The 25,891-nt window shown below is 38.2% G+C and overlaps 1 protein-coding gene across 3 annotated transcripts; it reads right to left on the reverse strand.

The window, feature by feature from the left end:
- On the reverse strand, nt 1-22,984 carry LOC114273724 (O-fucosyltransferase 10). Of its 3 annotated transcripts, XM_028215525.2 has the most exons (10): nt 22,581-22,982; nt 12,002-12,080; nt 11,491-11,558; nt 9,122-9,210; nt 4,507-4,704; nt 2,935-3,139; nt 2,642-2,809; nt 1,982-2,149; nt 954-1,144; nt 1-668 (listed from the first exon to the last, which is right to left on the reverse strand). In XM_028215525.2, exons 1-10 carry the CDS (start codon nt 22,896-22,898, stop codon nt 473-475), a joined length of 1,680 nt encoding a protein of 559 aa, XP_028071326.2. In that variant the 5' UTR covers nt 22,899-22,982; the 3' UTR covers nt 1-472. The 3 variants fall into 3 exon arrangements, with proteins under 3 accessions (XP_028071326.2, XP_028071328.2, XP_028071327.2); XM_028215527.2 differs by lacking the exon at nt 2,642-2,809 and having other exon boundaries at nt 22,581-22,984; XM_028215526.2 differs by lacking the exons at nt 11,491-11,558; nt 12,002-12,080.
- Nucleotides 22,985-25,891: the final 2,907 nt, after the last annotated feature.

Genomic DNA, 25,891 nt, shown 5'->3' on the forward strand with positions numbered 1-25,891 from the left:
TAACCCAAAAATTGTTATGTCATTAATTTCTTCACAATTTAAAAACATAAATATCAGCTAAAACAAATTGCTATACTTGAATTTTTCCCTACCAAGGAACACAAAAAAAAAATGTTCAGATACCATTGCCGGTAGGTCAAACTCATCAATATCTCATTTGTCCAATTCCTATCATCACATAGAATATGAACATCCTTTGGATCTAGACTTGAAAGCAATGTACATACCTCGAAAGGATATGAGTATCTTCATAGCTAAACAATGACAGGTGAAGCAGAGATGTCCACGATTAATGGTCAAATTTCATAACCCACATCACTTTACTATGCCTCTCTGCTCATGCATGGCATATTTTTTGGTAAAGAGCACATCAGCAAGCAAAGGCAACTGAGAAGCTCCAGTAAAACTGTACTTGGAAGCATATGAATAACCGTGTTCACGCATGAGCCTTCTTTCATAAAAATGGATAGAGTCAGTGAATGGGGATTTGAGAAATCAGGGTCCATTTTAGTGTCGAGTTCTTTGATTCCCAAAGACACTTGCATTCTGGCGAAGGGTGTGAGAAAATAGAACTCTTTCTGTTGCTTTTTGTAACTCTAGGTACCATTGCCCCCTTGCGATCACTTTCAGCTAGCATTGCTTCCATTTTATCCTTGAAAGCCTTCCAACTGCAAACCATTGAAAGAACAGTTTCGTTTCAGTTACTAGTTATCTGGGATTTTTCAAAATGCTAGATATTCAAGTACTACAAATATTTATCAAGCATAGTTCCATTGTTATCTAGGAGATTATACAATCTTTGGCAACTTAAAAGAGAGTTTGTATAATGTTTTGGTAGTTGTAAGACACCCCAAGAATGAATTGATTCTATTCTTTGATTCAGTAATTTCACAAATGCTCCAATACAGAATCTTTTATGGCAGTTCTCTTGCATAAGGTATATGGGAGATTACCTGATGTTCATGTCCTGCAATAAAACAGCAAGCTGGCTTTTGTCTGGCTTGATAGTTTTAGAATGCCCTTTGTACAGAAATCTTCGATGGCCCATCAGAAAATGCGGGAAGTTTCCGCCTTGAGTTGTAACGAACACCTCACTAAACAAGCATACCATGTAGTCCAAAGCAGCCAATCTCGAAGAATAGTCCTATTAACAAAAAGACAAGTAAAGGAGCTAACCAAATTTGTAGGACTAACTGGCTTTACTTCTACCAGAAATCAGATTGCTATGACAAGATTACAATGAATCTATTTTTTTAGGCAACTTGACTTAAAGACCAATTTTATTAAAATATTTTACCACCAGTATGGTATTCACTCAGTAATGTAGCTTGGAAGTCAAGTGCTTGTGTTTGCTTAACAAACACACTATACCTGTAACCTAGGTTGCCTTGTGATTGGATCTAGACAAAATCCTAATTATGATTTTCTACTTTCTACGAGTTTACAAGAGGGGAAATTTTGTGAAATCTTTTGATTGTCATTAAGCATGTAAACATTGCTATATTTCACAGCTACATGATATCATAATTGCAGTTTAGTTTTTCCAGTCTTGCAGTTTGATCACCATTCACCATCCATTATCACTTTTTTTGTAATTTTTTGGCCTTACAGTTTGATCACCATCCATTGTCCATCAAAACACCGAAACACAAGTGTGAATGCACACTGAAGAAAAGACCCACTGGAACAGATCAAATTTGACAAATATAGTATTGAATCAGCTAATCAGTTTTGTGTTGAATGGTGCATTATAAATTTAATATGAACTTCATCAGCCAGGATTGCAGCTTACAGCTTTGAGTTGAAGAAAAAGATAGCTCAAATCAGCTTTGAGTTGAATGAGAATCAACTTTTAGTCAGACAAGTTGATTTGCTTAGTCTTCAGTCTCAATCCAACAAGCTCCCAGAGTAAACTCTAGATCAGAGTACTTAAAAATGATGGGAATAACATTTTGAAACACAAAGAACTAATTTTTTTTACCTCAAATGGAGCGAGCTCATCTGGGGCTGCAAGGGACTCCTTAGTCTGCAGAAGCGGAAACATCTTCAGTAGAGGAGCTAAATTTCTCTCAGCCTGGTAAATTTTACCGGAGGCCAAATAAATTGGAGTGTTGTTGCCAAATCCCATACCCCTCAACATCATCCCAACCTATGCTGACAAAGAAAAACATATGCAACAAAAAGAGTTATTATCAAACTAAAAATTGAGCCAACACGATTACTGAGACTAAGCTCCCATATACCTATCTCCAAATATCATCTACTAGAAAGAAAAACTGAAAGATGGTGGCCTTGTTTGGTTTGACTCTCAAAACACAATTTTTGAAAAAAAAAAAATTCTAAAATCTTGTTTGGTTGAAAATTTTTTGAAAAAAATTTCCAAAATTATTCTCTCTCCTACACATCAATCAATTACTTTTTCTCTCTCCTCTCTCATTCCCAACCACTTTTCTCACACATATCTACTCAACTACAACAAAATATCAAATCATCCCAAACTCTCATACTCCAAAACTATTTCTAAAATATACTACTAAACAAACTAAAAAAATTTCTAAACTCTTTTCCCAAGATTTTTTTTGAAAATTTATCTCCCAAAACAAACCAAACACACCCGCTATGTTTGAGTTCTAGAACTAACCTCCAAAGGGGTCATAGGGCACTTTCCATTGATCCGATTGAGACCAGGTGCAATAACATGAGCTTTACGTTTGAACTTCTCTCCCCAACCCTTTTCCCTTATTGAGTCCATTTCAAATTTCTCAGCCATTCCTCCATCATACAAACAGCATGAGAAGGCCACCATGTCCTTAAATTGAAGATCAACAACCCGTTGATTTTTATCAGATTATAAATCCCAAATTCCTAATCAACCAAAATTACTTAATTATAGATAATGTCCTCAAAAGCTAAATTATAAAAACAAGTCAGTACCTCCTCAAATCGAAGATGGACAGAAACATACTTCCCACCAGTACTTGAGCTCTTGTCAATCATTTGATTGACTAATTTGTTTGCTAGAGTAGAGATTGGAAGAGAGAATCTCAATGCTTCATAATTGGTTAGGCATCTCAAGAATTGAATATTAGGTGGAATATACATTGCCAATCTGTTTGCAAACGGAGCAATGCGAATAACTCTGCATCAACAGCTAATAATTAGAAAGAATAAGTGTCTGCCACAATATTTTACACCAACTTCAAGTCTTGGCATTTTAGGGTTATCAATTTAACAAATGATAGAGTGATCCATATGCAGATCCCAATCTATGAAGCAATTTAAATGAGATGTATGGAATACTAATTTTGTTTCTTAATTCAAATTCATCTCCATATAGAATAGGGACAGCATCTGTTCTTGGGCCACAGGAAAGTTATCGCCATCATTGGAATTTTGTTTCAACATGTTGTTTTGGTTAGCACGGTAAGGGAAATGTTTCTGGAAACATTTCGGAAAGATTAAGTAAAAAAAATGAATTTAAAAATACATTGAACATTATAAATGTAATACATAGAAATCTAATAATTGAGCAATTGAATGCATTTAGGGTTGCACATTCAGACACATAAGAGAACACTCAAATTTCATTATTCTGCCGCTGTTTCATTTCGGTCTCCTAAGAAATGGAAAATTATCAACCTTTTCAATGGAAACAAAAGACAATTTTGTTTCTTGCCCTCATTATCATCAAGGAATTTAAAGACAGGAACATCCATCTAGATATAAAAATTTGATTCAAATAAATGGAAGTTACCTAAGAAGTTCAAACTCATCCAGCAGCTGTACTTCACAATCTTAAAGGTGTTCACATGAAAATATTAAGTTGCACAACCTTTTGAGTCTTTTTCCATTGGTATTTCTTCATCTTACAAAATATATCTATATGTGTTTAAAAGAGCCAACCAAAGTCACCTTGGATTCCTTATCAAACTTCCGTTAGACTCACCTAACCTAATATATTGATAACTGAAAATTTTGCTTTGAATCAAATCCAACAGCAATGCAACAGAAATTCTCTTGCTTATTCCCAGGCTTGGTATTGTTAACTCAAAATTAAGCACATCAACCTCAAGCATTTAATTAGATCAAAATAGTAACTAAGATAATACAGCAGCACAGAATTTCAGCCTTGGTTTATTCCTGTAGTTCAGAAGGTTGCCATACAATATATGGAGGAACCACTCAAATCTACTGCCATGCAATCATTGATCCCAACAGCAACATCCATAACTTCACCCTTTACTCATCACTATTTTCTGAAACTGAGCAGAAAATCTAGGGTTGTCAATTTTAGAAGCCAAAACTAGGGATGGTATTGTGCATATCGACTATCAATCTAGACATTTTTTTACTTTTATTATACAAATACTACTTAGCTCCAAGATTCAATTTGTTGACATCCCCAATTATCAGTAACATATGTATTCTATACCAGCCCCAATCATCAGGGTACACAAAGATACAAATTAGAAAGGGAAAAGAAAGAAACAATGATTAAGTGCCTACCGCTGCTTCGTTAAGACAGGATACACTTCTTCCAAGTAATATTTGGCCGTAGCCCAAGCTTGGACTCGAAAATTTGGTATATTGCTGATGTTGAAATCATATACTTCCATCAATTCCTCAGGTAGCATGCGAGACACTTTCACATAATCCTCAAGGGTGGTTATGAAATGCCCCTCATCATAAATATCACTAAACTGACTGTAAAGCAACCAAAAAGAAATTAGTAAAAGAAAAAAAGTAAAGCCTGCACAAGTTTTCTTAAGCTCTTATGATTGAATGTACACAGAATATATGGCCTAAGAAACAAGACGCAACAGAAAGACAGTTATATGTCAAAAAATCGCTGAAGAATTGAATAAGAAAATATTCTTGGCAAGAAAGATACTACATTTAAAAGGAGAAAAAGAAATTAAAACTCCTCATCACAAATATCTGAAAGAATAGATGGAACACAAGAAAATACAAATATATGCCAAATTGCGTCATCCAAATCCTCGTTGAAGAATATAGTTACATGGCAATCCACGAAAGCCATGTCATCACTACCTCACTTCTTCCATGTTCCTTGGTCCCATGTGTCAATGCGATCTCGCCACATGTTAATCCTCCCTCCATAGTAGAGCTCTACCAGCCAAGGCTAACTCATGTGGTGCCTTAGCGTCGAGCCAAGGCATTCAAAGGCAATCAACAAGGAGTCTCCTAAACATGCTCAACTTTCCTCCTCGACCAAGCAAACTCTACACCCCGAGTATATCCATCTCCGCTTGTGCGAATATACTCAGAATACCCCCGGTTCAGCTCAGTGGTCCTCTACCCAAGGACAATCTCATGACTTGCAAATGGTTCTCTAATGGCATATTGATGCTCCTATGCCAGTCTAGGTTGAGAACAAGGACTAGCCTTGGAGTGGAATTGCAGTCATGGGGCAGTTAAGGGCTACCCTATAACCCTTCCATGCCAAGCGAACTCTACTCCCCGAGTATACCCATCTCCACTTGTGCTAATATACTCAGAATACCCGCAGTTCAGCCCAGTGATCCTCTACCCAAGTAGAATTACATGACTTGCAAATGGTTCTCTAATGGCACATTGATACTCCTATGCCTGTCTAGATCGAGAACAAGAACTAGCCTAGGAGTGGAATTGCAATCATGGGGCAGTTAAGGGCTACCCTGTAACCTCTGCATGAATATTTAGGGTTGCTTTGCTCGATGACTACAGTTGAGGTTCATTGAGGTGCTCATCCCATCCTCCTCAAGGGGACTTGCACCTTAGTCAATCATAAAGAGAAAGACCTCCACAAGAAAACACATGGCATGATTTGCACTACCCTATGCATAAGAAGCATGCCCGACAACCTTTGTGGCCTCTCTAAGTAATTCAACACTACTATAAGTTGTAGTCTTTACCAACTGATTCTCACGCCACGCAAAGCGAAGCACCTACCCCTTCTAACCCAATCAGGCACACGCACTCTAGTACACTCAACCAATCTGGTCCCTATGGCCCAATATCGCTACAAATAGTAAGCCTCCACCTGAAAAACAAGTTTCAATCAGAACGAGCAAAATAATGTTAGTTATTTTTTAGTCTAGCAAAATTGAAAAAACCTTTAATCCAAGTTGATTTAATTATATCAATTCCAAGTTATTTAAGAAAAAATAACTGTCCAGAAATATAAATCAATCAGTCATAGAGAGGAGGTTTACATGAAAACCAAAACTCAGGAAAAAACTTCAGACAACAATGCATCCACCAAACCAAAGTCAAGATCAAGTACAATAACTACCAACATCTAGACACACAAATCCTAACCTTAGTTGCTGAAGTGGCAGCAGGGGCAAGGGCAGAGACGGGGACGGGGACGGGGACGGGGACGGGTACGGGGACGAAAGCAAGAATAGAGGGCATATAGAAGTTTCTAAGATTGAGAGCACCTATGGGAGCATATCTATGTTTTCTATATTAAATTTTTTTTTTTTTTTTTTTTTTTTGCTTAGTTGTAATATATATATAAATAAATATTTATTCAACTACAAATTATTTTGTTAAATATAAATGTGAGTGTTGATTTTCGACCCCATAACCATACTAGATCTTTTGGCCAAGATCTAAGGAACTTAATTGGAGTCACATGGAAGAATAGATTAAGCCCAACATATGCACACAAGAAGACATAAAACACCATGGTGGCTCGTCCAACCGGAGACACTCCGACGATCAAGTCAGTAACTTATCTCACAAGATATCAACACAAAATAACTCTAGTTTAGAACATACCTTAGACCTACGGGAGTGCCCTCTTTATGTAATGATTAGTGTCCAACTTTTCCTAAAAATCTTACTTCATGGGGCTTTATCCTTTACAAGGATATCACTTATCCAAAGCTTCTCTTATTTAGATTAGGATCAACTCTCTTAAGAGTCCAACCTTACCCAAATAAGTAGTCTAACATCTACGACTCTTGTCCTCTATCCGAATATCTCGGATTCATATCTCAGCAACTTGGTCCATCCACGTGGCACCTCAGCTAACAACCTCGGCCACGTGGACAACCCAAAAAATATGTCCCCACAATTGGAATAAGTTGAGTCGTTTTTCTTTTATTTCTTTGAGATTTGTATGGTTGAGAGGTTCTATTTCAGTTGGTGGAAAGTTTCTTCCTCGATAGAGGCAATTTTTTTACAAGTTTCTTATTGAAAAGCACAGAATTGAGTTTTCAAATAAGAAACGCCACCTCAATAAGAGTTTCCTACTACTAAGAATCTACTTACTCGACCCCAAAGTAATTTTGTAGTCCAATTTTCCACCACATATGTCCAACCACGTTTGTACCTCTAGACCACCATTAGCCACGTCAACCACATATGCTCCAACCATCACCAAGCTCGATTAATACATGTACAAACACTAAGTATATGTGCCCTAAACTCAATAACCCTCTCTCAAGAATATGAAAGAAGAAATAATATTAGACTATATGATGCCCACTCAATTTCTCCCAATGCTCAATGTGTGTTGAACTCTCTATGTAACCCCAACAAATAAGCCAAGACTGGAATTTATAGAAAAAGAAAAAAAACATTTGAGAACAAGGAATAAGAAATCCAACGAATTATAACCAAGATGCGGTAGGAAAACACATATTGGCAACACGTGATCGAACGGTGCAATCTCGTTCGTCCAGTGAAGCTACTGTTTTACTCATAGTGCTTTAAAATACACAACCACAATGTTGTGTGTTTGAACAAACCAACCTAGTTTCGAACATAGAAGATACTGATGTTCTACATAACTACAACAAGAACACACTCTAAGAAGCACAAACATGGACACGTGACACGACACAAATATGCCGATACACCAATTTTCAAAAATGCAAGACACAACGCGTGGAGGACACAGACGAAATATAGAATTTTATATATTTATTATATGTCCTATAGATGAATATATGACTCAAAGATAATTAAAAAATGTGATATAACACTTATTTTATAAATTTACATTGTTTTTCCTTTTATTATATCCTAAGTTATTTAGTTTAAACTTACAATTAGTTTCATGTGTGTCTAATCGGTTGACACGTGTGTTGAAGCAATGGACACGTGTGTCCTTCAAGTGTCCGAAGAGTGTCTCGTTCTATTTTTTGTATAATAATAATAAATAAATGACACATTACGAGTCTCAGACACGTGTCGAGAAGTGTCCAACATGGACACAACACGGATACACCACCTACTTAGAAGTGTCCATGTTTCTTAGAACACACTACAATTCATTCGAATATGCACCAACTTTGGTTGGTGTTTGAAAGTTTACATACTGTCTAGTCAACTATGAGCCCAAACGCACAAAGTCCAACGTTCAATTCTATCGATTCTAAAGGTCAAGCCCATAAGATGGCACGCAGGACGGGCTCGTGCAGCTGCAGCAGATTTGAAAAAGGAAGTTATCGTGATTTTGAACTTGTTCTTTCCATGATCCCTCTTAATTGACACAGGAGATCCAATGTTTGAAGTAGGAATAATAAAGCCTATAGTCCAAAACTAAATTATCCATAGTCAAGAACTTAATGAAAACCAGCCCAACTAAGAAAACACCTAGACAAAAGCATGGTCATACAATGCATGATTGTTTTATCTTTCACACAAAATCTATTTGTCTACTTGTTCCAACCATAGCTTGAGTATCCAATTTCGATCTTCAACTACAGAACTTGCCCACAACTCACCTAAACTAAAAATTACAAATTGCAAATTCTTTTTGTAATAAAATGCCAACACAAAAAAACCAAGTGGTACATGTATATATAATATATTAATCATTTTTCATCACAAAATGCACATAAAAATTGTTTAGTCTATCTCACTTATATTAATATAATAATGCCACCTATATTCTTTTAATACCACCACCTAGAGAATATTCCCACTATATTATCTTACCACCTCCTTCAAGGGGCATGAATGTATAAAGCATCAAACATGTTTGATTTGCTCAAGAAAAGAAACTTAAGTAGGGATAAATGAAAGATCGCGCAATTTTATTCGAACATGATTTGAATTTTGGCGAGAACAACAATATGGAAAGGAAACTAAGATAGTTTCTTGCCTTGGATCCCTCCAAACACTGTGCAATTCAAAGTAAGGGATGACCAGTGTCACATTCAAAAGCCCAGCCACAGCCACAGCATTGCAGATCTACCAGGAGAGACAGAGAGAGTTAAAATAGTAACAAACTATGAAAGCACATATGCAGGATAAAGTGGGCTGTCACATGCATAGATGGCCAACTTATAATTTTGAGAAGTCAGTGGACTAAGGAAAGCTGGGGGAAAGGCCGCATAGTTGTAAGATTTCAAACTTTTCTTCGGTTTCCTTCATCTTCCTAGCAACCAAATGAAGCATAAATAAAAGAACCTATAATAGAAGCATACATATCACATTCTACAACTTTTGGCAAAGACTTTGACATTGTGATCTAGATATAGTTGTGCAATTTTTTTTTTTCTTTTTCCATCAATTTTTTTTTTTCTTTGCTTCTTCCTCTTTAGAAATTGTTCATTGGCATTGGAGCTCTTTATAAAATTAGGGCAAAATTAACTTTACCCCTTTGTGGTATAGCCCCAAACACCCCCCCCCCCCCCCCTTCTCTTCCCCCGTCTTTTAAAAATGTGCAAATGCCCCCATGTGATTTCGGACTAAAGTGCGCAATTAACTCTATCAATGAAAAATGCAAAAAGACCTTTATACTCTCATCCCTATCTTCCTTCCTCTCTTTCAACCTTTATACCCTCATCCTTGTCTTCCTTGTTCTCTTTCTCTGTTAAGAGAAAACAAAACCAACATCACCATTGTATTCAACCTAAATAAAACAATCATAACCATTGCATTCAACTTAACCACCACCACTATAAATTTCAATGGATAAAATAATATACACAAAATAATATCATTGAAAAAAACTAAAAATATTGCATAAAAGCTATAATATATATATATATATATATCTCTAGTAATTGAAACTCTACATAGAAGCTATAATATAACTAAACCCAGTAATTGAAAGATGCAATTTTTTGGTAACAAGGGACCCAAGCATTGAATCTGGGGAAGGAATGAATGAATCACATGCTGCCCACGGTGAGTATGAACCAGTGGGGTGCAAACGCCATGATTAGAGATCCAACCAGCCATTTAAATTATACATATGAAGGAATCACAAAAGACCTAACAGTGGATCTATGTGTGAACCATTGGTGTGAACCATTGGTGTGAACCAATAGGTTGCAAACTATGATTGTGTATGCAACTGTGTGCAAACTGTGACTGTGAACCAGTCAATCTGGGGAAGGAGGTCAGGAAGTGATGAGGAAGGTAGAGGAGGAGGAGGGAGGCGGTGGTTGGGGAGGTCGGGGAGAGGGGGCTGCGATGGTGGTTGGAGAGGAGAGGGTAGATTAGGTGGTTGGGAGGAAGGGTGGGGCAACTTAGGGGTAGGGGTTTTTAGAGTTTGAAAGATGATGACGAAGATGAAGGGCATAAATGACTTTTTGGATTTTGATTTCACTTTAATTTCAATAAAAATTTATGGCCACTCTCAAAAATGGAAAACGTATTACACCTTCCGTCAGTTTGAACGGAAAATGTAAAAGTTGCAGTTTAGTACAAAACTACAAGAGTCTCTCCACCTATATTTGAGTAAAGTCTGTGGGCTCAAACCACTATAAAATGATTTTTTCCCTAAAACTATATAAGCTCACATTTGAAATTATATATTTAGATTTTATGACTTTCAAGCATCTGATCTAGATTAAATATCTTAGATTGAGTTCAAACAAATATAGTCCCTTACCTCTACTCTTTCTTACACCTTAGGCATCACAATCCAAACTAGTAGCCTACTCCCTCTTACATTTGTGAAAGCTCCAGTAGGTTTGGACTGCATTTTTCAAAAGGAAGTATCTGAAAGGGCCATATGATGCAAAAGTCTCATGTACAGTTCCTGAGAAGGAAGTGGCTACCTATTGGAGCACATTTGAACCCAAATTCGTTCATTTGCATTCCATCCATCCAAATGAAACCTCATGGGGGGGGGGGGGAGAGTCAGAGCTCAAAACCTTCTATATAAATGTTTTGGACTTGTGTTATGTTATTTATGTTTGTTGAGAAGCGGTCTCATGATTGAATACTGGTTTTAAAAGTAAAAGTATTATGCATATCCTCACCAATCACATAAAATCAAATCTTAGAATTTCGAAGTGTTGTGGTGAACATGTATGCAATTGGGTTGTTCTTTTCCTTTTTTAACTGTTGGTTCTGTCTCTGTTTGTGTGTTTTGGGGGGGTGTTAAGGCCCAGTGTTAATGAGCATTTTCAAGATGGACTCGAGTATAAGAAGAATGATAGACACAATGAATATAAAAAAATTTGCAAAAGTTGATGAGAACCACATTGGTGATTAATTACAAGAAAAATCACATACTGATGAGCGTTGTTGATTAAGGCCACCATTAGCTTCAACAACCAAGTAACGAGCAAGCATAGAGGGCCCTAAAATGAAAACCAATTTTCATCAGTACATAAAGACAAACTTATGTTTAACTTTCTTTATACCAAAACGGTTATGTCCTATAATGGGGGTGTTTGGGAAGAGGGTTAGGCTAAAATAGCTCACCAAAAGACAAAATAAGCTAAAATAGCTAATAAGACAAAATGTCACATCCAACCCATAATTATTTCACTTTTTCTCTCACAACCATCAAATCAACTACAAAAAAGGCAACCAATTTTCCGAACACAACTATTTAGCCAGGCTGAAATAGCCAAAAAAGCCAAATAGCCAATTTTCCAAACAAGGCCAATATTCACCTGACTATCAAATATTAGTTTACCACATGGGACAAATTGCGCAGTTGCTTGCTAAAATCATCAAATCCATTTTTGCAAGATGAAAAAACAAATTAAGGACCAGATCAAAATTAAAATATTTATACCAAATTTTTGTCCAGAAGTTGTTTTTGGGCAGGGCTTCTGCTCTTTCAGCTTCCTCTTATATCTCCATACAGAGGACAACTACAACAATAAAAGACGCATCAACTCAGCCAATTACATATGTATCATCACATTTAAATAAGATAAACCAAGCTTACACTGCCTATTCCTTCTGAAATTAGGCATGATTCTGGGATTAAGATCTTAAAATTGGAGGTAATTAAACAACGTTGATGAGAAGGTATTCTGCAAATACTTTCCTTTAACAACAACAAAAAAAATATTCACCAAAGATTATTGAATTCTCACAGTTGATTATCATATTTGGTTTTTTTTTTTTCCTTTTTACTTCAATATCAAGAAACGCGTGTTAAACCATAACTGGAACAGGGAGGTGATGTTTCCACACACACACACACAGAGGACTGCATGTCTTAGTACAGAAGAGAAACCACATTTACAAACAAATTTTAGCAAGTCTGCTTCTCAAAGTAATTAGGATGCAGAAAACTCTGATTTCATTTCCTTTCCTTTCCCTGAGAACATTTCAAATACTTCTGGAAACACAGTGGGAAATATGATATTATACAGGAATCATTTTGGAAACTTTAAAAAACAAAGAAGTATTATCTAATTGTTTTTTTTTTTTTGCATATTCTTGACCACAAAGGCCTTCTGTCCAAAACAACATGATATTTCATTAGATTTGTCATTCCTCTTCGAATTATTTGAACTATTATAATTTCCCATTCCATTGCTCATATCAACCCCATTTCTGCTTCCCATCATCGCAAGTAGGGAATGACAAGCCCACTGATGGCAGAGTAAGGTGGACAAGAAGGTTCAAATTCGAGCGGACACAAAAATATATAGCTTATGATGACTAATTCCTTTAGGAATTCTGCTAATGAGATTGCTCCATTGATATTTGTGGGTACTTGTATCAAGGTCAATATGTGGCAAGTCCTACCGGTGCCACATCACCAAAACCCCACCCACATGGCAGACCAATAAGGCACCACGTCAGGCATGTCGTATGTTTGATACATGGCGAGCCCTATGGGCGCCATGTGCCAAGGCTACCAAAACTATATGCTTAGCCTAATTAGGAGCATATATACAAGCCCAAATATATCTAGATATGAAGAGCCCTGCAATAGGCAGCACCATGGCCCCCCCCCCCCCCCCCCCGCAGGGCCCATGGTCCTTCATACCTCGCTCCAAGACCAAACAACAATACAATCAGCCCCCGGCTCACTTAGACTTGGATTGATAAACAATGGCTCTCCTAAACATTGAGATAAGCCCGCGGCCCATTCTCCTACTTGGTCGCTTGGAAGCGAGCCCCTGGCTCTCTTAAACACTAAGGTGGGCCCTGGCCCATTTATCTACTTGGATGCCTGGGTTGAGAGCAGGACCCGGGCACTACTGCTCGGGATCATCAGAGGATACTGGACTGGCGGCTGAGGTCATGGGTTCGTTGAGATGGTTGTCTTCTTGCTAAGACAACTCTATCTCGACCAGGCTTGGAGAAGAGGCAACAATGACCTTACGTTCATGTCATCCGATGCATATACGAAACGTTACTTTCCGCCTGCCATGAAACATTGCTCTCTGCCTGCCGTCAAGCCACAGACGGCAGAAGGGCTTATATCACTTCTGGCAGAGTTGAGGAGAACGAGCCACCTGTCTAACAGTTTGCTTGGGCTCCAATACTCCTGTGGCCTATGTAACGTATCGTATATGTAGCGAGACACAACAACAACAATATAACCAAGTCTCATGCTTAAACACCCTCTTTCAGTTTACATTAGTGTTCAAGATCTATCACTACCAACCTCTCCCTCTCCAAGCTTACCTTGATCTTCTCCTCTCCACCTCCGATGATCCCAAGCCATTGAAGTGCCTGCCATCTTCTCGGACTACCTCTAACCACACCTCTCAGCCACATTATACTCTACTAGGGAAGAGTGGTGTTCGCTTCACATGGCACCCAAAAAGAACACTGGAACTGGAATAGCAACATCCCAAGGTGGCAGTAGGGAGACCCTGGCAAAGACCTCGGAACACAACTTCGGCGGCTCTCCAGAAGAACAATCTTCCCAACCGGTCATAACAGATCAACTACGTGCGTTGATTGAGAGCGTCACCTCTCTTCAACAGAACCAACAACTCTTAATGGATGCCCTACTAGCCTTACAAAGGGTACCTACACTTCCATCATCATCTAACCCTCTTTCAACATCACAAAATGGCGTTCCGCCATTAGCCCAGAATGGCTCGGAAGCCAACCTCGCTACACAAAACAACTTGCGAACCCAGATGGGAGAACAAACAGTTGCCCCGCTCCCTCCGTCAGCTCCCAGCCAAATACCTCCACCGCAAGTTGGATCCATTGGCGGAGCTCCCACCGCAGTGACTTCGACCAGCTCTCCAGCTCTCCCAGTGGATCAGAACCCTTCCCAGCCATTAACATTGGAAGTAGTAAGAGAACACATACACAGTCTACTTCAGACAAACAAAGGTCACATCCCTGCCTCCCCAGAATTGGACCTCCGTCCCCCTTACCCTATTCACATTGCAAGTCTTCCATATCCGGTGGGATATACAGTACCCAAGTTTGTTCGCTTCGACGGACGAAAAGGGAACGCCAGGGAGCATGTTTAACGCTTTCTTGACGCCCTTGGAGCTCACCAAGAGGACCGAAACCTCCGCATGAGGGAATTCTCCAAATCCCTCACAGATCGAGCATTCTCGTGGTATGCTAACCTCGTTGCTGGCTCTATTTCCTCATGGGAAGACTTGGTAAAAAAGTTTTACATCAAGTTCTTCTACGTTGAAGAAAGGTTAACCACCCTTCATCTTATGAGGGAAACACACCGACTTGGGGAGGACATCCTCGTTTACGTCTGCCGTTTCAGGGAAAAAGCAGTAGATATTCAAGACCCAATGGAAGAACACCAACTGGTGTCATTGTGCATTGAAGGAATGCTCACGACTTATAAACTCCAGTTGGTTAACCACCACTTTCCTGACTTTTCCGCTTTATGTGCTGCGGCCCGAAACATAAGTGAAACAGTAAGATCAAGGGCACGAATGACAACACCACAACCCCACTCGTAGCGACCAACGGCACCTCAACCTTCCTCATGGAGGCCTAACCGACGCAATCACGCTGTATATGCAGCCGACGGCCCCTTTAGAGGAAGAGGAGACTCCCAGGCAAAAAAGAGAAAGTTTGATCAAATTCCCCCATCGTTACCTATATCAGTGGATGAGGCACAAGCACTCCTCAACGCTTAGGTAGAAGATGGAAAAGTTCACCTCCCCGAGCCAAGGCGACCTGTCACCAAAAAGGATCAAGCGCGGGCAGACTATTGCATATACCACCATTCCGTTAAACATCCTACTACGGAATGTTGGGCACTCAGATCCCTAGTACGAAAAATGATGTCTGACGACGCTTTAGAGCTACCCCGCCAAACAGAAGATGTCTTGAAAGATCCCCTCCCGCGCCACAAGGATAATGGCAAGATGGTCATGATGCTGTCGCATTATGACGAGATGGAAGAGCCGATGGTGTGCGAGTTCTCTGAACCCGCAGCTCCCACTTATCCCGACTTCAAGACCAAACGTGTGATAGCGCTTAAGAAATCGACAAAGTTCAAATGGTTCTTTGACCAATTCGGCCTGTCTGAAGCAACACGCTTTGAAGCCACCAAGGCCTTTTTAAGACTTGTGGAGCAAAACGGTGAAACATGCATGAGTGTAAGCGGATCAGTGAGGAAAGTATTTCGAGACAACTCCTTGGCAATAACCTTTACTGAGGCTGACAAACAAGTACTGTTTCCACATAACCGTCCCCTCTACGTCCCAGTATTCATCAATGGGATGGAGTTTCAAAGAGGATTCATGGATGGAGGAGCTTCACTCAATGTAATGCCTTATTCTACTTTCCAGGCAACCGGGATCCCACCAAAGCACTTAGTCAGACAACCCATCTCCATCACCGGTTTTGGAAGCCAAAAAATTAAAACCATAGGTCATGTCCAGTTAGACTTAGCAGTGGGACCAATTCGTTCCACTACTAAGTTCCATGTTATAGAAGCAGAGACGACCTATCAGGCTCTCCTAGGGAGAACTTGGCTTCACAGATATGCTGTGATTCCGTCTACCTACCATCAATGTGTCAAAGCAATCTACAACAATGAGGTAGTAGCCATAGCTGGCTCTCAAAAGCCTTTTCGAGTAGATGAAGCTCACATGGCAGATGCGGTATTTTACAATCATGTCGATGAAGATGAACCTCCCCTGCCACTTCGAGGAACTCCTATACCCAACTAGGACGACCTCTCTGAAGAAGATTCATCACCACCTCGCAGAAAGACATTCACCAAATCAGAGCCTTCAAGAAAGCTCCCTAAAGTCACCAGGTTTCAAACAAAAGATGGCAGAGTGGTATACTATTTATGACGGTGCGAGGGGTTGGCAAATGTTACCAATGCCGACCCCCAGCTAGACGACGTAGCAATCGCCCATCGTGAACTAAGTGGAGAAGATCACTGTTGCTACACCTTGTCTGCGCTGACCCAACACCCGCCAATAGAAAAGAATAAAAAAAATAGAGACAAGAAGAGTAGAAGTAGAAAAAAAGTCGCGGCTTTTCCAGCAACAGATAAACACTTTGACAGATCCTATTGTCCTGCGATAACTCATTTGGATGGAGCCAAAGGCTCAAAAGTTAAACCCCCCCGCCAAGGCAACCATTTCATCTCCTAACCAAGTCCCCGCCAACTCAGTTGCAATCCTAAAGCAAGATGAATTGCAAGATGTTCGACCTGCTCCGGAGTGTTTACAAGACGGCCCTCGGCCCCAAAAGCAAGAACTAGAAGAAATCAACATAGCCCCTGAAGGGGAACCCAGGCGTCCTATCTTCATTTGCAAAGATCTTCCAGCAGAACAAAGGGGGCCCCTCATCAAGTTGATCAAGAAGTACTCGGACGTTTTCACGTGGACATATGAAGAAATGCCAGGATTAGACAAAGATGTTACCATGCACCGTTTGAACGTCATCCCCCTGGCTCACCCAGTCAAGCAAGGGGTAAGATTTTATAAGCCCGAAGTGGAGCTCAACATCAAGGACGAAGTGGTAAAGCTGCTTGGAGCAGGGTTTATCAAACCCATCCAACATCCCACCTGGCTTTCTAGTATCGTCCTAGTTATCAAAAAGAATGGTCAAATTCGAGTATGCGTTGATTTCAGAGATCTAAACAAATCTTGCCCCAAAGATAAGTTCTCACTTCCAAACATAGATACCTTGATTGATTCAGCGGTGGGGCACCATATGTTCTCAATCATGGATGGCTTTAGCGGTTACAACTAGATCAAGATGGCTCCAGAGGATGCCCTAAAGACGGCATTTCGCACTCCTATAGGTAACTTTTTCCATACCGTAATGCCTTTTGGGTTGAAAAACGCGGGAGCAACATACTAGAGAGCTATGACAGCCATTTTTCACGATATGTTGCACAAGTCCTTGGAATGTTACATTGATGATTTGGTAATGAAATCCAAAGAAGAGACTAGTCACCTCAAAGACCTCCAAAGAGTCTTTGAACGTTGCAAGAAATACAGACTCAGAATGAACCCGCTTAAATGCGCATTCGGAATCACTGCCGACAAGTTCCTTAGCTCCATTGTTCACCGCCATGGGACAGACCCTGGCCCAGCAAAGGTCGCCGCCATCAGAAATATGCCACGACCAACGAATATAGACGAGCTGAGAACCTTCCTTGGTTGGGCATCTTATCTGAGAAGATTTATCCCTGCTATGGCTGAAATAACACAACCATTCAATTCATTACTAAAAAAGGATGTCAGGTTCATTTGGAATGAGGAACACCAACAAGCATTCGAATGAGTGAAGTTAGCTTTAACATCCCCTCTCTCCATGACTCCTCCTCAACCGGCAAGGCCCTTACTCCTCTACATCACTTCCACGCCGAAATCAGTCGGAGCTCTGCTCGCCCAGGAAATTGACGGACTTGAACGGCCCGTGTACTACATAAGCAGAGTCATCCAAGGGGCTGAGATCCGATATTCCCCCATTGAAGGGCACTGCCTCGCCCTAGTGTTTGCTGCCAAAAAGCTCCGCCATTACCTTCTTTCTTACCCTATCCATATCATGACCAGAAGCGATCCTATCCGATTTCTCCTCACTAGACCAGCGCTCTCCGGCGGGCCAGCCCGTTGGCTCCTATCTTTAGCAGAATATGACATTACTTGCAAAGCTCCCAAGGCCATTAAGAGCCAAGCGCTAGCCGACCTCCTGGCTCATTTCCCCAGCGGAGAACATGAGCCGCCCTCAGATGAGCTACAAGGAAATGAGTTCCAAGCTGCTGAAGTAAACGCTAAAGGAGAATGGAGTCTGCGTTTCGATGGATCATCCACCTCCAAAGGGGGAGGAGCTAGAATAGTTCTTACTTTCCCAAACCTAACCGAAGTCAATTTGTCATATAAACTGGATTTTCGATGCTCTAACAATGAGGCAGAGTATGAAGCCCTGATACTGGGGCTTTTGGCAGCACTCCATCTAGGAGTAAGTCTCTTATGTATCAAAGGCGAGCTCCCCATTCAAACAATTTCGAACAAGTTGAAACTATATCCAGAATGTACACAAACTTCTTTGAATTCATACCAATATAAAATATTGGACGCAATAAGGTAATGTTCAAGTAGAGGGAGGCGCTAAAATAAAAAATAAAAAAAATAAAATATATATATAAATAAATAAATAAAATAATGTATATATATACACACATATTCAGGATTGCACCTTTCCAAAGATGAATCCTTAAACCAATCAAACTCTTTGCTACAGACTGCAAATACCTTGAAGTCTTCAAAAAGTCACTTTACTAATAGCTGCACAAGCTATCACATTATACTATGAGCAACTCCAAAATCAGTAGGTCTGCTCTAAACCTATAACTTCAATTCATGAGTTGTCTTCTCCATGGATCGCCCATTCCCAATGTAAAGCTACAAAAGTTAGTAAATTCACATCCTCTTTCCCAATGCAATCTCATCTTTATAAGAGAGCAAATACGGGACACCAACAAAAAAACACAAGCAAATTCATATTCACTCGCCAACACTCTTCTCTTAACTTTAACAACCCATTCTCTCTAAACGGCTTCCGGAAGAGAGGGGCACCGAGATAACACCGTTTGGCGGCCGGTGAACAAGGCTCCAAACCCAAGAGGTCCAATCTACAGAGCTTCAAGCTCCAACTCTAGAGCTTCAAGCTCCACTCCTACTCACCGCCGCCGCCCGGTGTGTGAATTCTTTCGAAAGATGCTCTCCATGCCTCCATGGCAATTCCAAGATCAGTTATTTGAATCCCCTTGGATCCAACACCCAATATCTGCTCATACAGTCGTAGAGGTGCCGGAAGAATTCCGGGGTAAAATAAGAGGACGGTACAAGGCACTAACCATTCTAGAACTTTACACAATACCACTGTCCCATACTTGGTTTTTGCTAAACCAAGAAATCAACCTCACTCTCCAGGGATCCACCTGCCAGGCAAATCAGGTGTTAGTCCCACATTTCGAGAGGATCCGCATCAACATCCTCTCGCAAAGACCGACAGAGAGAGATCTAGACCACCACATCTCCATCATGTCAGCACCACTGGAAAATCCAAATGAAGATTTGGGACTTGGGTGGGACATAGAGAGCTTTGCAGATCTCAACATGGGTGAAGAGAGCGCTTCCCGCAGTGCTCAGCCAAACATTCCGCTTAACATCCTCTTCTTCAACACTGAGGGCGTCGCTCGCCCTAACTTCCTCCAACACTACATCACCTACATTCTAACGGACGGTTCCACCTCGTCATCATCACAAACACAAAAAAAGAGGGAAGTGAGGCCCAGTTCATGAGCCAAATCATGGGCTTTCCTAACACCAAGACCATTGCCCCCCCTCCTAGCGGCATGGAAAGGGTGAGGGACGGAATCTGGTGCCTATGGAACGAAACCGAAATCTCCTGTGAAGTAATGGAAATTCCACGGAATCAAGCCATCGCCCAACAAGCCCACATCTTTATCCGACCGGCTTGCACCGGATGAAATTTAATATGTAAACTCTCCATGAGCAATCCAAATGCCTCCATTGTATCAAAAACCTCTATCTGAATACTTGTCTGCATGAGTTAATATTTTTCAAAACTTTTTAACATAGTCATGTACAAATACTCTCATTAGCTATAAGAGCATCTGTACAGGGGGCATTATTGTGGGTACTTGTATCAAGCTCAATACGTGGCAAGCCCTACAGGTGCCACATCACCAAAACCCCACCCACATGGCAGACCAATAAGGCACCACGTCAGGCATATCGTATGTTTGATACATGGCGAGCCCTATGGGCGCCATGTGCCAAGGCTACCAAAACTATATGCTTAGCCTAAGCGAGAGCATATATACAAGCCTAAATATATCTAGATATGAAGAGCCCTGCAATAGGCAGCACCATGGCCCCGCAAGGCCCATGGTCCTTCATACCTCGCTCCAAGACCAAACAACAATACAATCAGCCCCCGGCTCACTTGGACTTAGATTGATAAACAATGGCTCTCCTAAACATTGAGATAAGCCCGCGGCCCATTCTCCTACTTGGTCGCTTGGAAGCGAGCCCCTAGCTCTCTTAAACACTAAGGTGGGCCCTGGCCCATTTATCTACTTGGATGCCTAGATTGGGAGGAGGACCCAAGCACTACTGCTCGGGATCATCAGAGGATACTGGACTGGCGGCTGAGGTCATGGGATCGTTGAGATGGTTGTCTTCTTGCTAAGACAACTCCATCTCGACCAGGCTTGGAGAAAAGGCAACAATGACCTTACGTTCATGTCATCCGATGCATATACGAAACGTTATTTTCTGCCAGCCATGAAACGTTGCTCTCCGCCTGCCGTCAAGCCACAGACGGCAGAAGGGCTTATATCACTTGTGGCAGAGTTGAGGAGAACGAGCCACCTGTCCAACAGTTTGCTTGGGCTCCAATACTCTTGTGGCCTATATAACGTATCGTATATGCAGCGAGACACAACAACAACAATACAACCAAGTCTCATGCTTAAACACCCTCTTTCACTTTACATTAGTGTTCAAGGTCTATCACTGCCAACCTCTCCCTCTCCAAGCTTGCCTTGATCTCTTCCTCTCCACCTTCGGTGATCCCAAGCCATTGAAGTGCCCGCCATTTTCCCGGACTACCTCTAACCACACCTCTCACCCACAATATGCATCCTATACCACAATCACCAACTCCATGGGCAAATAAACCCCAAAAACAATTATATCCCTTTGTATTCCAAACAAATGGTTCCGATTAAACTAAGTGTACAATTTTTATTTTTGTTTTTTTGCTTCTTTTTTTTTTTTTTTGATAAATAAGTACAATTTTTATTTAAGTTTCTGAATACTTTAAACTGCCACATTCCTCTTGGAAAATAAAACAAAATAGACTACTCCTGTATGTTACTAATTATTAATCGAGAAAGGGAAATAAAACTAAGTGTTGACAGTACTTCAATTTATGATTGACCAAACAGCTTAGAGTTAGACTAGGTTTGCATAGGCATATTAAAATTATGTAACAATTAACAAACATATTTGAAAACTCCAACAGCCAGCCTTTTTATAAGTTACAAGTGTCTCGTATAAACTAAAATTTGCTTACACTCGTTTGTTTGGACGGAAAATATTTTCTATAGAAAACATTTTTCAAAAAATGTTTTCCAAAGAAAACATTTTTCTATCTTTGGTGGTAGTGGTGGAGGTGGTGGCATGGTGGTGGAGGTGAGAGTGGCGGTGTTAGTGTGGTGATATTGGTATGACTTTAATCCGAAAAATGTTTTCTACTTTTAAACGTAAAAAATATTTTCTGTCCAAATAGGCTTGTTTTTGTTGAGGATGAAAACTATTTTCAGTTGACTTTCATTTTCAATTATACTAAACACTAGAAAATACATAAAACATTTTCCAAAAAAAAATTTCCGCCCAAATAGACAGAGCGTTCGTAACAAGTATGCCCAATTTAGTCCCCCATTGGTTGGGGGTGGTGTAGGAGAAGCACACTTAATTGAATATAGACCTAATCTTTGACATAATTTATACACAAGTGGCTGCCTTCATGTTCTAACCCACATCCTCAATCTTGGTAGAAGCTTATGTTGCTTTATATGAAAAAAATAAATGAAGAAAGCAAAGAAAATAGGATCACTCTGGAGGTTCTTTGTTGCCAATTTCTAGAAAGTGGCAGAAAATTTAAATAATTTTCTTTTTACCATGTTTTCTCAGCAACCAAACAGAAAATGGGGGAAAATAAAAAGAAAATGAAGAAGAAAATGTAAGATCAAATGACAAGTCGAAAGCCCATTAACCAAGGAGACCCAAAATTCCAAAATCTTACTAAGGCCTTTTTCTTTTCCTTGCATTTTCTCACCGACCAAACACAGAGTAGACAGACAAACAAAGAAACAAGAAAGTAAAATTGAGGAAACCCAATAGGCAAACCTCAATTACGGACGAATTGTCAGTCCGAATATCATTCCAAAGCTTCTGGAAAATCTCGGCGCTGCGGTAGACCGACCCAGGTGAAGGATTCGGGTGCATCATAAAGGAAAAGGGAGCGACGTACATGATCAATCCCGAGACGTACAGAAGAGGCAAGAAGTACCGAAGGAGGCCTCGCCGGGGGAATATTCCGGCGACAAAGCTATCCCGGCGGGACACCGAATGAGCTTTTTGGGGAAGGCGTCGACGGCTGATGTCGCCGGAGTAATCATTGACGGCGGCGCTGTAGTGGTGGGTCTTGGGTTTCATGGGTGGCATTGGCTTGCTGTTTCAGGCCATGCAGGAGAGAGAGAGAGAGAGAGAAAAAAAAAAAAAACTAGATAGAGCGCGCTAGAAGGTGGAGCCGAGAATGTCGGAGTTGTACGTATAATACGTCTAGTGCTAAGATCCTCTAAAATTGAAGTAAGGGTACGTTTGTTTTGATGAACTGGATACGGGGTTATAATTTATTGAATTGTTGATTTTGAGTTATATTGGGTTCGTTTGGTTTGTATTTCTGAAAAGTTTTTGGAAAATTTTTTCTACAAATAAGTTTTTAAAAGTAATTAAATCAAACAAATTTTCCCAAAAAAATTTCTCAAAACTTGTAAACCAAACAAGTTTTCCAAACAAATCTCTCTTTCTCACACATCAAATCAATCATTTTTTCCAAAACTCTCTCTCAAAATAATTTTCCAAAACATCTTTTGAAAAAAACCAAACCAAATAACTTTTCGTACTTTTTATCTCTAAAACACATCTCTCAAACACAAACCAAACATACCCATTATTTTTTGATTATTTAGTTAGATTAGATTTATACTTTATATTTGTTTCATCATGAAATTAGATGTTTAAATTAAATTATTATATTAAATCTTATGTTTGTTTGGAATATTATGAAGAATAATACATGCTCAAAAGATTATTTTACTCTTTTGAATTATTTACTAAATAATAGAAATATTAAATCTGAATTATAAATTTTATTTTACTTTTTTACTAGAACTTTTAAAAAATTAAATAAATAGGATATTAATAAAAATTACATAAATTTATTTTTATTTTAATTGAGATTTTTAAATTTTCTTTTACTTTACTATACTTTACTAAAGTATAATTAATACCATATTATTAAAATAAATAATTTAATAAGGTATAAATAATTTAATAAATAAATTTTATTAAGTATAAATAATTTAATGAATAAATTTTATTTTTAAAAAGATATTAAATAGTAGAGAGTCAAAATGTAATTTCACTACCTAATTTCTTGGGATGAGTTATCCTATGATTGTGTCTCCCCATAGAATATAACAATTCCATAGATTTGAGATTCATAGTCCGGATGAACTATATCAAACAACAAACTATTAATCTAGATGGACTATTAGTCATATCTTATTATTGAATTCTTCCAAACAAACACCATCTAAAGGGACTGGACTCTCTCGAGTGATTCATCGGATTGGACCAGTTGAGTTCATTGAATTCACTTTTTGGTCTATTTTAATAATTTGAATGATTTATATTTTAGGATTTATAGAATATATTACTTTGTAAAAACTTAAGTCAATCGAATAATAAAAATTACGTATTTATATTAATTTTATATGGATCGTTTATTTTTTACTTTTCATTTTTTTCATATAAAATTGATCCCAACAAGTACTTGTCGTTATTTGATTAACTTAACTTTTTATAGAAATGATATATTCAATAAATTTTAAAATGTAAACAATTTAAATTATTAAAACGAGATTCAAAAATAAACTCAGGCTTCGTTTGGGAAGTGGGTTGACTCTTTTTTTTTTGGCTATTTTAACCTATGGTTAAAAAGTCTAGTTTATGAAGGACTTTTGAATTTTTTTATTTTTTTGTGGGAGAAAGAATGTAATGATTATGAATTAGATATGATGTTTTATCTTATTGAATCAAAAAACTTATTTTATTTTTTGTGACTATTTTAACCAAAAAAAACCCCAAATCCATCTTTCCAAAAAGTGGCTCAATAAGCCCAACAATACCATCTCCAATCCAATTTAGGAAGAGTGAGGAGCAAATCCTAAATTAAACTGATACCATGCTTGTGACTAATACCATGCTTGGTTATCATTTTTTAAAAATACTTTTCAGAAAATTTTATTTTCTTATTTTTTATATTTTTTTTATTTTTACTGAATTTTTTTAATATTTTGAGCAATTTTTTTAATTTTTAAACATACCTAACGTAAATATACCTAAAAAGTAAAAAAAAATTGAAAAAAACCTTTTAAAAATTCACTAAATACCAAAAATATAAAAAAAAATACGAGAATTCAATACATTTTTTATATTTTTATGTATTTATTAATTTTTAAAAATATTTTTTCACAAATTTTTTACTTTTTAGATACATTTAAGTAAGGTGCATCTAAAAATTTTTTTAAAAATGTTTAAAATTTTAAAAATATTCACTAAAAACAAAAAAATACGAAAACCAAAAAACTCAATTTTCAAAAAACTTAATTCAAAAAACTCAAACCAAACACACATATTTGGGTAAGTTTCTCTTAAGCCCGTTGTATAATTCTAAAATTACACTATCACCCCTTTCACATAAAACTATTCAATAATTCATTAATCTTATAAATAAAAAAAGAGTTAATTACCTAAAAATTATATTTACAAATGTTACAATAGCTCAGGTCATATTTAAGATTTTTTTGAACTAATAAATCATGTTTAGTAAATTTGAGAATATTATCAATTTTTACCAATTTTTAAAACTAAGAAAATTATTAATTTTGCATATTAATATTTTAGATAATTATTTTATTAACTGATGAAAAAAAACAAAGCATGAGACGTTTTTGCCCTTATACTTATTGATTTGATTCAATTATCTAACAAAAACCAAGAATATTAACAGTTTTTTCCAGTTTGAAAACATTATCAAATTTTTCATTTTTAAAGTTTTTTTTTTTTTTTAGTTTTGCACATCAATGTTATATCATCATGTATAGATACAAAAATTTTAATTTTGCACAAAAAAATAATTCAATTTTTTCAAATTTTTTTTTTTTTTTGCACATAATTTTTTTTAGTTTTTTTAATTTAAAAGTTGATATTTTAAAGTTTTGAAAATCAAAATAAACGTCAAATTATCATATTCTTTTATAGATAATCATAAATGATAAATAATCATTATTTGAAGGGCAATTCCGACTATTAAAAATTTAATGGAACTTAAAAACCTAAAAAATCTTAGTTAGGACTTAATAAAGTATAAG

This window comes from Camellia sinensis, chromosome 3 (assembly GCF_055761805.1).
Source record: "Camellia sinensis isolate YWXY chromosome 3, ASM5576180v1, whole genome shotgun sequence".
Taxonomy (NCBI): domain Eukaryota; kingdom Viridiplantae; phylum Streptophyta; class Magnoliopsida; order Ericales; family Theaceae; genus Camellia; species Camellia sinensis.